General features: G+C 41.4%; 1 protein-coding gene across 15 annotated transcripts in view; it reads right to left on the reverse strand.

Moving 5' to 3' along the window:
• The window catches only part of DNAH14 (dynein axonemal heavy chain 14), a 475,011-nt gene that overhangs the window by 78,953 nt on the left and 379,239 nt on the right, over positions 1-16,819 (reverse strand). For all 15 annotated transcript variants that reach the window (XR_007411998.1, XM_049112476.1, XM_049112477.1 and 12 more), the window contains 7 exons: positions 16,125-16,292; positions 15,333-15,425; positions 9,706-9,903; positions 7,613-7,774; positions 5,467-5,658; positions 4,186-4,367; positions 170-278 (listed from right to left, as the gene is read on the reverse strand). Coding sequence is in view for 14 of the 15 variants with exons in the window: in XM_049112476.1 (XP_048968433.1) it covers positions 170-278; positions 4,186-4,367; positions 5,467-5,658; positions 7,613-7,774; positions 9,706-9,903; positions 15,333-15,425; positions 16,125-16,292 (1,104 nt within the window). In the remaining variant the exon portion in view is untranslated. The remainder of the gene's footprint in view (positions 1-169; positions 279-4,185; positions 4,368-5,466; positions 5,659-7,612; positions 7,775-9,705; positions 9,904-15,332; positions 15,426-16,124; positions 16,293-16,819) is intronic.

The following is a 16,819-nucleotide window of genomic DNA, read 5'->3' on the forward strand; positions in this document are numbered from 1 at the left end:
AAGATTTTACTTATTTATTCATGAGAGAGACAGAGAGAGAGGCAGGCAGAGGGAGAAGCAGGCTCCCTGAGGAGAGCCCAGTGTGGGACTCAATCCCAGGATTCTGGGATCACGACCTAAGTCAAAGGCTGACCCTCAACCGTTGAGCCACCCAGGTGTCCTAATGTACCTTTGTGTTTTGTTCTATTTGTGGGCCAAGGACCAAGAGCTCCTCTTGCATATCTGTAACTAGAGTGGTTGCTTCCAGGATCTTGGATAGACCCATATAAAAACGATTCCTGAGGGGAAAATAGCATTATATTAGCAAAGCGAGATTCACCACAATCATGTATTGAAAGACAACATGGTAAAGATGTCGATTCTTCTAAATTATCATATAGGTTTAATGTGATGCCTACCAAAATCGCAGTAAGATTTTTCTTTGTAGATACAGACAAGCTTTTTCTAAAATTCACATAAAATTTACATAGAAATGAACTAGGATGATTAGAACAATTTTGCAAAAGAATACAGTGGGTGGCATCTCTCTACCTGATTGTGAGACTGATTAAGTAATGATGGTCATCAGGAAGAGGTCTTGGCAGAGGGTAAGGTACCTCCATCAACAGAACAGGACAGAGAAGCCAGAAACAAACCCACAGATGCACAGTCAACTAGCTTTTGACAAAGGTGCGAGAGTGATTTTCAACAAAGGGTGTAGAGTGGCTGGTTATACAACAGATTGTGGATGTAAGCCTCATGCCTTACACAAAACTAATTCTAAGTGGAGGGCAGAATGAAGTGTGAGAGGTGGGACTGTGGTACTTTTAGAAGAATGCATAGGAGAAAGTCTCCAGGACCCAGGACTGGGGGAGGAGGGAGGAGTTCGAAGACATGACAAGAGAAGCACAGCCAAGAAAGAAAACCAAATTTGACAGATTGGATGTCATCAAAATTAAAACAGAAAGACTCCATCCAAAGAATGACAAGACAAATAACTGCTGGGACAAAATATCTGCAGTCCATATATCAGACAGAGGATTCCTATTTAGAACACCCAGAGAGCTCTCAAAACTCGGCAATGAGAAAAACTGAAGAATCCATTTAGCAAATGTGCCAGCGCTGTGCAGAGACACTGACGGGGAAAGGAGGCGCAGGCACAGAGAGGGCTACCCTGGTGGTGGAGGGCCGCAGGCAGAGACCACAGTGCCGTGTCTGCAAGGCTGTAGAGGAACACTATTCCTCATGCACACAGCCGCGGTGGACAACAATGTGGTATTTTCTTTACGATCCAGCATATACTCACCGTGGCCTGTTTCTGGCCTTTCTCCTAGAACCGCTCCACCGCAAAAACCACCCTGGCTCCTTCTGTGGATGAGTGGTTGCACTCATGTGCATACCCATGCATACCCATCCATGCCTCAGAGTGCTTACAGAAACGTATAGACTATTGATACATGCAACGTCTGGATGGAAATCCACGGTGTGATGCTGAGCGAAGCCCATCTCGCCCCCCACGTACAGGGGAGGCTGGAGACAGAGACCAGACTGTGGCCGGGGGCTGCTGGGAGCTGCGTAGGGGCTGCCCAAGGGACTCGGCTGTGGTGAGGGACTAGTTCTGCATCTTGATTGCTGTTGCAGGTCCACACAAACACACACACGGGGTAAATGGGCACAGGACTGTGTCCACACCGGGTGTCCACACCAACGTCCTGGATATGGTGCTGCACTACAGTCATGGAAAATGTAACAAGTGAGGGGGGCAACTGGCTTAATGTATGCGGGACCTCTCTGTACTATTTTGCAACTTCTGGTCAATCTATTTCAAAATGAAAAGATTATTTTTTTAAAGAAACATAAGATAAAGTTGAAAATTCTCCACTTACCTATTTACTAGAATAAAAACTTGAAAATACACAGTTTGTAAGGAATAAAATAAACACTGTAAAATCAGAGGACTACAAATCTATAGCCCTGTTTAGCCCTAACTCTAGCAAAAGGAGGAAAAAGCCCCGTGGAAGATCCAGTTTCTACTTCTTGGGCTTTCCTAACCTATGAGGATGTCGTTGCCACATGCTTACACTGTCAATGACACCAAGACTGCTGGGCAATTCACTCTTTGACCTAACCCAGGACAGCTCCTCAAAACTTCTCATCTGGATTCCTACAATAGCTTTCAAATCTTTGGTTTTAGTTTTATATCGAATTTATCCCCCATTCTAATACCAGACTGATTTTCCTAAAACACAAGTCTGTATTAAACAGAGTTGTTATTTGTTGTGAGTGATGTATGTTGGCCACAGCTTGGCAGTTAATCTGAAATATCACCCCCAAGAAGTAGGTGCTATTAAAAATAAAATGAAAAACTGAAAAGACAGTGGGGCTCCTGAAGCTTGGCTCCCAGGGGAGCCCAAGCATAAGGCAGGCAGTTTGGGACTTACCTTCCTGAAGGGTCCCTCCCATATAAACAGAATGTTTCATTATGAGTTTTGGGTTGGAGAAGAGATGTAGATTGGCTGTAAGGGACCCAGACCACACAATGAACCCTCCCCACTTCTTCTCCCATGTCTACCCCTGGGACACAGGGCTGCTGGAATCTTCAAGTGGCAAATAGGAGCTGGGGCACTGGGACCTCTAGCCTGGGGCTTCCTTTACGACTGTGATGGGGGTGAGCAGTTATAATAGATGATCATGACCATGCATGGATGCGGTCCTGGTCTGGCCCACACGTTGGGGGTAGGAGATATTCTAGTATAGCACAAAGAGCCACCTAGACATGTGTCTGGGTTGAGGGTGTGGGTGAGGCACAGACAAGATGGGGAAGGGAGGAAGCACTGGGCTAGTGACTGGCCGCGTGATCATAGTCATGTTGCTGCAAATGGAAGGCAGCAGTCCCTGTGGTGGGAAGGAGACACTTGGAAGCTTGAAAGTCAGAGGTGGAAAGAGGATCCACTCATCTCTTAACTCCTGTGTGTGGGGCATCTGGCCAGTTTATCCAGACTGCTGTCATCAGCCTCAAATTGAACCATCGACCCACAAAAAGCTCCATCCACAGACTTCCAGAACCACCTAGAAGTCCCTAAATCCAGGACCTGAAGAGTCTTTACTTAAAACAACAGGACAAGATTCACCTTCTAAAGAATCTAAGAGGATTCCTTGTAGCCTCACTGTATTTACAGACTCCAGCAACTGCTCTAAATTTAGCTGAGTTGAATCTGCCATGTACTCCCTGCCCCCAACCTTGTTAACAACAACTTTACGAAATTAGCCCCTGCCCTCACATTAGCATCATGCCACTGCTGAGGCTGCTACTACTTCTTGCCTAAAAGTTAGGCCTACACTAATCTGCCATATGCAAACCAGTCTGACATCTCTAGCACAACTGGTGATGATAATCTGTCATTGTCCTGGGTTTCCTGCTGGACATCTGAGGAGAGTATGTATGACTGCCAATGCCTCTTGATGCGCCCAATCAGGAGCCTGGCTGTGGCCTACCCTCTAAGTTCTGGGGGGAGGGGGTGGTCAGAGTCACAGCCACTGTCATCCAGCATGGACTGAGACACAGAACAGATTGGATTCAAGCCCCTATCAGTATGGCTAATTAGGGTGTCTCATGGGGTGGCCCCTGGAGGTCATGGAGTCTTGTCCGGACACCCTGTGCCTGTGGGCCTCCTGGAGCGAGAGCACAGGATGCTTGTGGGCAGAGGCTACTAGGTCATTTCCCACTCACTTCCCGATCTTCCCAGGAGGCTGTTAGTGGTCTCCTGGACTCTGATCAGGTACGAGATGTCCTACCTAGTATTTCGTTGCCCACCTTCCCCGGTGCAGTGGGGGCTCTGGAGCTGCATAGGCTCCTCAGCAATACTCTCTCACCATCAATGATGCTGTCACTGGGCTCCCTTTATTTTGCTGGTGTCCCTGGGATAAAGGCAAAGCCGGTGGCACCTGCGCTTGCTCTTGCTTTCAGGACATGATCAAGGGGAGGGCACACTGCCTTTTCCCAGGGGGCCTGTGCCAGCCAGGTCTCCACTGCCAGGCAGCTTGTGGATGCCTTATGTCTCTCAAGGGCTTGTGCAGTTTTTGTCCTTTTCCCCCACTGGAAAGGCAGATTCTGACTCATTCTTTTGTATTTGTGTCTCTTTTTACAAATAAAAGCACCAATTAAAAATATAGATATATATTTCTGATTTGGTCTCAAAGTCTTACCTCTTTGTTTGCATTCCCTTCTCCCGTGACCTCAAAATGTGAGCAAAGGTATCCATGAACTGCAAGTAGCTACTGGGAGTGATATAATAATGCCTTCCAGTTTTTTGGAAGTATTTTGTGTTCAAGTCTTTTATACTTCTGTGGATCTGGACACATGTTGGGGCAAGTTTTTCTTTTAAGTTCTACAAAATAATAATTTTTAAGAATTAAGAGACAACAATCTAAATAGACATAAAGAGAAAATTGAACATGGTGAATAACCTGAAGTTGTTTATCATTCTGATATGTGGCGAGGTTGAGGTTGAGAAGGCCCCCGGCAAATGGGACCGAGAATACAGACATGCTAGTGGCTTAGATGGTGTTGGGATGAAAGAGGCAACAACTGGACCGGTGACTGGTGACATGCTGGACTCATCCTACCAGGCTTTCCCCTCCGTTCTGCTCCAGCTGTCCAAGGACTCAGAGGCCATCGTCCGTGGCCTGGTTCATGGTGCCTTCCTTTCCTAAAGTGGGTTAGCAATTGCAAGAGACTCTACTTCTCTTCCTTGAGTGAAAGAAGGCTGCAAAAATGTAGGGGCTCAAAGGACATACAGGTATGTGGCTGGGAAAACTGAAGGAGAGAGTGCCCCTTACACAGTTTTGGAGAGAACTGTGTCTGAGACACACCCTGGCCCCAGCACCCGCCCTGCCCATTATGGCTAGCCAATCACCTGGTCACCTTGAGCCCAGCTGCACATTCTTCCCAGGTCCACCTGACTCGCCCTCAGCCTTTGCTTTCCTTGGGTGCTTGCCAGGTAACGTCGCAAGTGCTGTACCAAGTTTCGGGCAGCTACTTTTATAGCTTCTTTTGTCGACACCCCATGGGTCTTTGGTTGGGCCATGCTAGGGAAGATTCTTACTTACTAAGGCTCATGAGTTCTGAACTAATTTTGCATGTGGTTTGTTGGAGACAGAGAGACTTATAAGGAATACGCAAAGGGTACAGCATCCATAGCACAGCATCTGGTGTGCCAAGTGGAGCTTGTTCCCTTTGGGGATTCTGCTGTCTGCCATGGGGCAGGAGAGTTCAGAAGGCCGGGCAGTAAGGAATCTGGGCATCTCTGACACAGATCAGGGGAAACTGATGAAGCGTCAAGGAAAACCCTTGACCTATGTCATAGTTTGCCTAGAGCTGCCTATTTTTGCCTACCTAGGATTCATTCAGAGATCTAATTCTGTCAGATGCTGTCAATAACTTGAAATCTTCCATTGTGTCAGATTTTTAAAAGAGAATGTATTTACCTCTCTGTTCTGTAAATCCACCTTTTCTCTTAAGAAAGAATTGGCTACAACAAGGAGAGCTTCATCTGGCCACTTCTCATACCAGTCAATTGTGCAGATGGTGATCATAGAAGGATATGCTCTACAATGTTGGCGGAAGTGGGGTCCTGTGGGACTCATGGTTATAAAAATATGAAGATTTTTATATATCCTCTGAAAATTAATAAAGATATAAGTTGTTAAAATGTAATCCTCTGCTTTGGAAAAAATATTTTATTAAAAATTCCATTTGAAAATTGTTTCACTTCTTTACTAGAACTGAGCAGGTGTGCCCCGAGCACCTTCCAAAGGAAACTACACATCCCCGGAGCTCAGGTGAGGAAAGTAGCCAGGTTCTGCTCTCTGGGACCTGGAACACCTCTTATATAAACCAGGTCTTAGGAGTGGGTGTGGTGCCCGAGTTCTGCTCAGTAGGGGATCCTACAGCAGACTGGGACAAGTCTAACTACTTCACTTTTGGCTCTGGATTGGTGTGCATCTAAGATGCCTAGAAACTCAATGTGGGAAGTGGTCAGATGAATGAAAGCTGAAAGACAGAGAAAAACAGACCAATGTCATGGGTGGGACATGAAGGAAGCATTAGTAAAATCCTGAAGGGTTAGAGCTCAGCAATATTAGAGCCTCAACCATCCCCAGGTACTTGGCAGGTGCTGCCTCCTGTGAATCTCCCTGCATCTTTCCCCCATATGACTGTGCTGTGGTGTGGCTGCTGTTCCTGGCTTCTTGAAGGACTGGCAGGGGTGCAGCTTCTTTCCTCATTCCCATACATCACTTTAAATGAAACCACATTACTGAGAGCAGTTTAGGTGAATCAATGTTCCTTTCAACTCAAACAGTTCAATTTGTACAAACTGATAAGATGATGTTTGAGTATCAAGCAACCTATTTTGCCAAAGAAGTATGGTAAAAGCTGAAAGAGGAGGAAAGCGTAAGATTCTCTTTCTTTCCTTTTGTCTTTAAAAAATGTATAAAAGTAAATTAAACTGCTCAATGCAGAATTTATACAACAGAGAAATGTTTAAGTTAAAAATGAAATTACCTCTCTTTGCCTAACCCATTCTTAAACTCCTACCTAAAGATGCTCAATGTTAACAGCTGAAAGTATGATGAATTCACTATTATTACTGTAAGATACTTCATGCCATTTTTGGAAGTATGATATAAAATAGACAAATAATGAAAACTGATTTCTAACTGGGATTTTTGGTTTATTTTTTATTTCTAGAGTGCACTGTTCTCCATACTCCAAGTTAGAAATTCTTTGTTCCTCCTTACCAATCAGTTCATACATATAAACCAGTTTAGTAACAAGGCACTAGAGGGCCACAAGTGATCAGGATAATTGCATTTAAAAATATGACCCAATCTAAGCATCCGTTCACATGACGATGTTGTCAGTAGTGGACTCCATTTCTGGAATTTTTAACATCTTCTTGTGCCAGATCACTAAACATCCACAGAGGATGAGGTGGCCTAGTTCGATTTTCCAACGACTCCATCACAGATAGGAGCTGGCGCCAGACCTAAGCCAGCCTGCGGTGCTTCCCCTGTGGATTCCTGCTTTCAGCAATCACACCTCTCTCACCACTAGGTGGATGTTCAGTCATTGTGCCTTTAAGATGCAGAAAGCTTAGCTCGTTGGTCTGGATCCTGCCTCCCTTCAAACCAGCCCTTTACTGACCCACTGCTGAGGTCCTTTAGAATATCATCTGCTCTATCTGGATTATTTCCGTCTGTTCCCGTCACCCCCTGGCCAATTCCAGGCTATTCAAAGGGATACAAGAATTCCTGTTTCTTGTCTTTGCGGACTTGATGCCAACTGTGGGTAGGCAGGGAACTCAGTGTAAGAAGTAAACCCGGGGTCTTATTTCTCTTATCTTTGCCTCTTGTTATTACCATGTTCTTTAGCCACCGATAGCAGGCAGACCCAGATGACCCTGGATGTCCTTAGGGTGTGATTTGTCTGTGTGCGGGGGTCCAGTCATTAGTTTTAACTTTAAAAACTCATTTAAAGAACTAAAAAACTTTATCCAACTTGAAAATCAGGTACAGAATTATAAATGTAGTCTACTTTTAATTTAATATAATAATTTGAAAAAACCAATACCTTTTGGAAGAATGCAAGTAAAGACTGCCTATTATCAATATAACCAGACTGTTCAACAAAAGATCTCATCCTTAGCACAATGGAATCTAGCTCCTCATTTTCAAACAGGTCAAGTACTTTCCTCATATTGAGAACGTTGTTCAAATCTTCCAAAAACGCCTCCTTAGGTGAAACAAATGATGAATCAGGACTGAGTAAATTATTTACATATTCCACTTGAAACACACCAAATTGAAACCCAGGACAAAGAGCTGTGAAACTATCAGAGGGAATTTTTATTAATAAGTATGAGCATTTGGATTTTGAGAATAAGTCCAAGCTTTACTTTAAAAAAAGCATCCTTAGTATCATGACCTCCTTGGGATACTCTTCAGACCCTCCCGGGTTCCTAGTGTTTCAGCCCAGGTGGGGAAGGAAAGCTAGTGGGACAGTCTCCAGGAGGGGCTGACAGAGCTCACACGAAGCTGGCTGATCTTCTGTCTCATCCAAGACTGATGGAGGACTGACGAAGCTTCTTAAGCACACCAATTATTTCCTACTTGTCCAGGGTTCACTTAACTGCTCTGGGGTGCTGCTGTCTCAGCATCTGTTTTGTTCCACCAGGCAGCCTGTGGAGACCCTACTCTGACACCAGCCCCTCATGCAAGCAGCCCACAGAGTGACAAGCAAGTGCTAGCTCCTGGGAGGACTTCCCCAACAGTCTGTGGTCAGCAGCAGTCCCTGCTGCTCAGGGCCTGTGTACCTTAGATGCCCCTTAGATAGACCCTCATGGGGCAAACCGAAACCCTACTCTTAAGGTTTGAGTGGACCTGAGAACCCCAAGTCGCTCTGCTCACAGCCCCTGATGAAGGCATGTGCCCTGGGTCTTGCCTCTCTCTGCCCATACCCTGCCTTGACCTCTCCAGGCGGCCCCTCAAGGCATGCTGTGTTACTTCTTCGAGGACCTGTAGTAAACTTCTCTAGTTCACTTTCTTTTGTGGTCTCCTGTTGAACTGGGGATCACCATCCAGCACTCTGTAATCCTCTTTACAAATGTTAATTTAACATTGTCATAGCACCAGGTTTTGGATTCACATGGAAAACAATGATGTGAGCAGGAGAAACCTGGGAAGTGTGGGGAAGACCTTGAAGTCAAATGACCTTGAAGTCCTAAATGACATGGGAATAGATGATCACATCCATCTTAGCTTTGACCTTACAGTAGTTTTCTGAAAAATGATTTCTTAAACTAGAACGGTAGGCTCCTGGCAGGGGAGAAAGGACACCTAGAATCCAGAGGTGTCTGGCAGAAACCTCAAGCTAATGAACAGACCAGGGTATTTAAATTTGGGAAAGGAAGGACACAGAATTAAAGAGGAAAGTCAGATACTATAGAGAACAGCAGATACAATACAACACTAGGACTTACTCTCAAAATAACAACATGCAAGAACACCACAAGCCTTGGGAGAGAGGCCCAGTATGCAGAGAAAAAACAAGATGAGAGTTGACACAACGCTTATAACTCTATGAGCGTGGAACATAGATGATGAACAGTGTGCCTTGGAATGTTGCCACAAAGAAGTAAATACAATCAGAGATGGCAGGCCGAATTATGTTCAGGCTGTGGAAGGGCACAATTTATGCCATAAAACAGATTAAAAATGAAGCTGGGTGATTAGCAGTTTTTGCTTGTGAACAAAGCACATCCTGCAGGGAGACCTAAATTTGATGCTGACATTGGGGCAGCGGATAGAGGAAAAGGAGCCTCAAATCTGTGATGGCACGCTGCGGAGCACGCAAGGACATAGTGAATTCAGATGATGGTGTTGTTTTCAAAACACAGACGACAAAACTAGTGTAGCTACGTGGGCAAACTATAATTTGCCAATTAAAATGAAAACTATAAAGACAGAAAATACTTTTGTTGTAATGCTTATGTAAAACTGCAGCATGATGACAAATATATAAACTCTGGGCTGTGACTGGATAAGGACAAAATAACGTAAAAAACAGGGCAGGCTGGCAGGACTGTGTTTCATTTTCAAATATTAAATGGGGGGCACTACTTATGTAGCAAACGTTAGCAAATAAGATAGACAAAATGTACTTACCTGCTTTGGGTTTAAGTTAGCAACTATCAGAGCAGTGGGGTTCCCTTCTAATCCTGCTTGAATGAAGCCCCTTTTAAAGTCTTCTTTGAATTCTACGTAGGCAAAATTGTGGGATGTGGGCACTCGGTAGAGTTTGCATTCTGTTAAATAACAGGCCAGGGTGGCACAGGTCTCCTTCCCACAGCCGTCTATTCCAATCTGTGGAAGAACAATACAACATATGATTCCTATATACATCCTGGAATCTTTGCAGTGTATAAGCTGCCTATGTGTATGTGCTAGAAATTTACATGGCCAAAATGTTTATAAACTTTTTGGGAAATACATTAAATATAACTAAAGTATTCATCAAAGTTCTATAAGACTTTCACACACAGTCAATATTTTCACTTCTTCTCTATATTGTCTGTTGACATATGAGACAATTTCACTAGAAAGATAACACAATCTGGAAAAATAGCATTGGCAGGTTTATAAATCATCATTATATGATTGCCAATATTTGATTGGATATTCATTTATAAGAATTTAGATAGATCTTTTCCTATTTATTTTGAGCAATAAACATTTAAATGCTCTTTGGTAATCATGACCAAGTATTATCTTTTTTAGCAGCTTTTCTGAGGTGTAACTTACAGACTATACCACCTTTTACATGTACAATTCAGTGATTTTTAGTAAATTTACAGTTATGCAACCATCACCACAATCCAATCCTCAAACATTTCTATCACTGGAAATATCTCCAGGCTTGTAGTGAGTCTTCTTTCCAACCCCAGGCCTGGGAACCCGCCTCCTGTAGACTTCCTATAATGAATCATAAATAGCATCTGCCTCCTCACTTAGCATGATGGTTTTGTGGTTCCTTCATGTGGTAGTATCCTACTGGATGGGCTACACCATATTTTGTTTATTCACAATGGACAATTGTGGACAGATTTCCACATCTGTCTGGTTTTGTTATCAGATGATACTGGCCTCATGGGTAAAGTTGGGAGCTGTTCTCTCTATTTTCTGGAAGAGTCTGTAAAGGATTGATTTTGTTCTTCCTTAAATGTTTGATGGAATTCTCCAGTGAAGCTGTTTGGTCCTGGGCTTTCTCTAGGGGAAATTTTTAAATTCCCAATTCAATCTCTTTGTTTAGGTCTATTCAGATTACCTATTTCTTTAGCTCAGTCGTTTATGTCTTCCCAGCAAGTGTCCATTTCATCTAGGCTATCCAATGAGCCAGCACACAGTTGTTCATACTATTCTCTTACAATCCTTTATTTCTGTAATTTTGGTAGTTATGTCTTTTCTTTAATTCCTGATTTTGATAATTTTAATAATGAATTCATTCATTCTTTCTTTCTCCCTTCCTTCCTTCCTTCCCTCTTTGGTTTGTCAATTTTGTTGATCTTTTCAAAGAACCTTTGGTTTCATTGATATTTTCTATTGCTTTTCTGTTCTCTACTTTCTTCTCATCTTTATTAGTTCCTTCTTTCTGCTTGCTTAGGGGTTTAGTTTTCTTTCCTCCTTGTAGTTTCCAAATGTGGGAGGTTAGGTTATTTGAGATTTTTCTTCTTTTTAAAAATATAGGCATTTATAGCTTATATACATTTTCCTCTAAGTGATGCTTTTGGGTATGTTGTGTTTTCATTCATCTCAAAATATTTTCTAATATCTCTTGTGATTTCTTCTTTCACTCATTGGTTATTTGGGGATATGTGTAAAAATTCCACATATTTGTGAATATTTCAAATTTCTTTGTTATTGATTTCTGCTTTAATTCTTTTTTTTCTTTTTTTTAATTGATTTCTGCTTTAATTCTATTGTAGTCAGAACATACTTTGAATGACTTCAGTCCTTTTAAATTTACTGAGGCTTGTTTTATAGTCTGGTACCATGGTCTATGCTGCAGAATGTTCCATGTATGCTTCAGAAGCATGTGTATTTTGCTGTTGTTGGAAGCAGTCTTCTGTATATATCAATTAGGTTAAATTGTTTTTTGTTTTTTTTCTTTTTAGGTTAAATTGTTGTACAGTACTGTTGACATATTTATATCCTCAATGATTTTATATCTAGTTGCTCTACTAATGATTGAGAGTGGGGATATTGAAGACTCCAATTATTGCTGGTGAACTGCTTATTTCTCTCTCTTCAATTTTGTCTGTTTGGCTTCACATATTTTGGGGCTTAGTTGTTATGTGTGTGTGCCTGTAACTGTTATGTCTTCCTGATGATTGATGATTTTGTCATTATAACATCTTTCTTTTCCCTCAGAACACTTATTTTTTTTCCCTGAAAGTCTATTTTGTCTAATATTAGTATAATTATACCAATTGTCTTATGGGAATTGTTGGCATGAATTATCTTTTTCTATGTTTTCATTTTCAACCACTTTGTGTCATTGAATCTAAAATGCAACTCCTGTTGATAGCATATGATTAGATTTAAAAAAATTCTGTCCTACAATCTTTGCCTCTTTATTGGAACATTTAGTACATTTATATTTAATGTTATGATTGATGTGATTTGATTTACATCTACCATATTGCTTTTTTTAAATGTCTCATGTCTTTTTCTCCTTTGTTTCTCCTTCAGTACCTTCTTATTGGTGTTAATGCAACCTTTTCTAGAGTTCTATTTTAATTCCTTTGATGTTTTATATTATGTATTTCTTTGATATTTTCTCTAGGAATTACACTGGATATTTTATCAATTTACTCCAGATTAATACTGACTTAATTCCAGTAAAATATAGAAAGTTTGCTCCAATATAGCTCCATTTGTTCCTTCCTCTTTTGTAGTTATTTTACATACTAAATCTTTATGTTATAAAACTAACAATAGTTTCATAATTACTGTTTTATGTATCTATCCTTGAAAGCAGCTAAGAGAAAAATATGCGGATACTGTCTGTGGTAGGTAGAGTAATATCTTTGCCACCCTCACCCTCACCCCCAAATGTGTCATGTCATGATCCCTAGAGCATGTGAATATATTACCTTACATGGCAAAAGAGATTTTGCCAATGTGATTAAAATTAAGGACCTTGAAATGGGGAGATGATTTTGGATAATCTGGTTGAGCCCAGTCTAAACACATGAGTCCTTAAAATCCAGGAAACTTTCCTGGCTGTGGCCAGAGAGAGAAAGGGAGATGTGTAACAGTTGATGAAGCGTCAGAATGATAGCATGTTGCTGGCTTGGGAGATGGAAAAACTGGGTATTGAGCCAAGGAAGGAGGGCAGCCTCTAGAAACTTGTTTTCTTGCTCTGATGGTTCAGTAATAAAATCAAGCTGAACTGATATTTACTTTTACCAAGTCATGTATGATTTATCTTTTACTTCTTTACCTATTCAACTAATCTCATTTAAACTGGCCAATCTAGATCATGATTGTTTATTTTTTTAAAATCTGTTTTAAATGTTCTTCACTAAGTCATTATGCTCCCTCCAGCTGCTTCTCCCTGCTGAAGCCTCACAGGCTATGTCAGCTTCTGGTTATATTACTATTTTACATAAGTGAATCCCAGTGCTAGCTTGACCTGGGGCGAAGATCTATTAATGATGTTTAACTGGGCAAAGTAGTCATGGGATCAGGGAGGAAACAGGGACTTGATATGCTTTACTTTGTATTTTTAATAAGGGCTCTGATAGGATGATAGGGTCATGAGAAAGCACTGTTAAGGAGGCAAGTTTCTAGTTGAGTGTTAGGTCTTTAAAAAATTGCTCTGATTGCCTTCTCAGGAATTTTAGAATTGAGAACTTTTTGCAAACTCACTTGTTATTAAAAAAGAAAGTCACTTTACGGTAAAAGAAGCAAACTGAGAGTATGTGCCATTTGGGAGTTAAAAAATAATCTGTTAGGGGCACCTGGGTGGCTTAGTTGGTTAAGTGCCTGCCTTTGGATTGGGTCATGATCCCAGGGTCCTAGGACTGAGCCCCGAATTGGGCTCCCTGCTCAGTAGGGAGTCTGCTTCTCCCTGCCCCTCTTCCGCCTCATTCTCTCTCTCTCTCTCTAATAAATGAATAGAATCTTTAAAAAAATCTGTTAAAAACTGAAATAAGACAGACAAAATCACAGATCTTATGGAGCTTATGTTCTGAATGTGGAGACATAATAAGTAAATGAAATTGAAGTACATAAGATCAGATAATGCTAAGGTTTAGGAAGAAAAAGCAAGAATAAAGGGACAGAGACAGAGACTGAAGGGGGGAAGAGGCTGCTCTCTTATTTTATTTATTTATTTTAAAAAGATTTTATTTATTTATTCATGAGAGACACACACACACACGCACACACAGAGGCAGAGACATAGGCAGAGGGAGAAGCAGGCTCCATGCAGGGAGCCTGATCTGAGACTCCATCCTGGAACTCCAGGATCATGCCCTGGGCTGAAGGCAGTGCTAAACCGCTGAGTCACCCAGGGATCCCCAGAGGCTGCTATTTTAGATAGGGAGGCAGAGAAGGCTGCAGGCTGAGGTGGTAGTGACTCAGGTAGGGTGATGGCAAACACGATGCATACAAGTGGGTAGACTTGAAAAATATTTTGGAAGTTGTATTGTCAAGATATATTGATGGTTGAGTGTGGGGTGTGACAGAAAAGTGTCAAGAATGAGGGGTTCCTCGGTTTCTGGCTTGAGCAGATCTATGTTGGTGCCATTTATGAGATGCAAACAGTTAGTAAAGGAATAGTTTTAGTGGAGGAAATACTTCATTTTGTATTTTTACCTTAATTCTATCTTTCAATTTTTAATTCCTTTTAATTAGTCTTATACACATATGTTTATTTTTTATTAGTATTATTTTTTCAAAGATTTTATTTTATTATTTATTCATGAGAGAAACAGAGAGAGAGAGAGAAGCGGAGACACAGGCAGAGGGAGAAGCAGGCTCCACGCAGGGAGCCCGACATGGGACTAGATCCCGGGACTCTAGGATCACACCCTGGGCTGAAGGCAGGCGCCAAACTGCTGAGCCACCCAGGGATCCCCTATACATATCTGTTTAAATAGAGGTCTAGTAGTTCTGAATGCAAAACAAGTCCTTTTGGGAAAAAATGATGTGAATTAAATAACTAGTCATAAATCAAAGTATCAAAGTATTTATAATTTTTATTATACATCAATAATAGGCACAAACAATAGCTTAAATATTCATAAATAATATGATTCCTAGAATTGGCTGCATGTGTTGGATTTGACCTAGCCTTCTGTAAGCTTTCCTCTATTCAAGTTATTTGGGGATTTTGCAAGAATTTAACTCCACTTGTTTTTATGAGAAGTAGAACTTTGTGCAAAGACTCATGTTTCTAAATATTCCAGGAAATGTACTATTCTCAAAGTCAAGCTCCCCCTGAAGTGATGGTACATCAGTGCTGAGGATATGTTAAAGATGGTGCCAACTCTAGCACTTCTATTCATGTCAAATGCTCTCTAAAAACAAGCATTTCTATGTGCTGATAAATTTCTTATGCTGACTCTAGAGAGGAATATCACCTTGTTGTGGGGACTCAGTGGCTGCAAGCTTTCACAAATAGAAAGTCTGCATAAGTAAAACTTTTGTAAGCAAAGTAAATTTTATCAGATTTCCTTAATTGTTATTTTGAAACTTAAAATGACTGGAACAATTTAAATTCCTACCAGTAACATGTGACTCCCTGGTTGTCGAAGGACCCTCGAAGCTCTTGCGATGTGTTCTATTGCTTCCTTGAAGAACACCATGGAATGAAAAATCTAGCAGAGGAAATGGGACAGATAAACTGTTTAGAGGCAGAGAAAAGTCACTATAGTTTTACATACAAGGATCTGGAAGTGAGAGTGACAATTTTGGTAACCCAATAACCTAGACCCAGTAAACTGGTTTACATTTATGCAAAATAAATTTGCATAATGAGGACTGTTCTTTTGCCAGTATTCCAGTGAGCAAGACTGGGAGAGTGAGAGGCTCAATAGAAGAAAAGGAAGAGAGCAGCAGCACTGGGGCTGTTCTACTGCTCTGTCTTGGGGTAGAACTCTGGGGTGGGGGTGGGGGTGGGGAGAAGAGACCCCAGGAAATAGGGTTATGGCATCTGTGATTTTGTTGGTGCCCCCGTTCTGACACCTGCCTGCCCTGGACATGCTCTGGACATGCAGAGGGAGAAAGAGAACCCCCAGCAGACTCTCGGCTGAGTGTGGAACCTGAGGCAGGCCTCGGTCCCAGGACCCTGGGATCACCACCTGAGCTGAAATCGAGAGTTGGACGCTTAGCTAACTGAGCCACTTGGGTGCCCCTTTCTTTCTCTTACACATATACACACACACACACACACACACACACAGTCTTGAAAATATCTGTTGTGAAATAAATATACATATCCATGTGTATGTATACATGACATATGTATACACACACATATACACACAGCACTCCTCAGATTTTACACATGTCTGTACCTCCAAAGATGCTGAACTTAACTTCATTTGGAATTCATTCAGTATACTGGCAAGTTTATTATAGTCATTAGTATTTTGATAGATCTTTTTCCTATGAGCCTTGTTTATATCCAAGAAATCCACAAATACAATTGAGTCATTCATCAGTTTTTCTTTGGTCCACTGGATCTATTGTAAAATAATCATTTAATAGTACCTGTTAATAGCAAAATTCTACTTGTTATCAAAACGAATGTAATAGATCTCTATAAGAGAAGCTCTTGGCACAACAGAGCTAGGCAAGTCTTGGGGCTCTTTACCTTTTGTCAGTGAAACCTATGCACTCTTTCTCAGAATGATATTTTAAAATGCATGTAGTCAAATACAAGGTTGCAAAGGAGACCAAATATATTGATATAGAGCTCTATCTAAGGACACTCTGAAGATCTATAGGCCCTAAATTAAGAGTCTCTGTTGTGGAAATAACATCTTGAAGTTTCACTAACAATTAAAAATAAGGACTCTTCCCTTAATTAATTGTTAAATACCATCATACATCTGGTAGCATGGGGGAGATCTCTGTGTTATGGGAACAATTCTGTGTTAAGACTGTGGTGATAATTATACAAATCCATACATGGGATAAAATTTCATAGAAAAAATGCAGCCCTCCACTCCTACAAATGAGTGATTTGAAAACTGGCAAATCTAAATAA

The sequence above is a fragment of the Canis lupus genome, chromosome 7, assembly GCF_003254725.2.
Source record: "Canis lupus dingo isolate Sandy chromosome 7, ASM325472v2, whole genome shotgun sequence".
In the NCBI taxonomy this organism is placed as follows: Eukaryota; Metazoa; Chordata; class Mammalia; order Carnivora; family Canidae; genus Canis; species Canis lupus.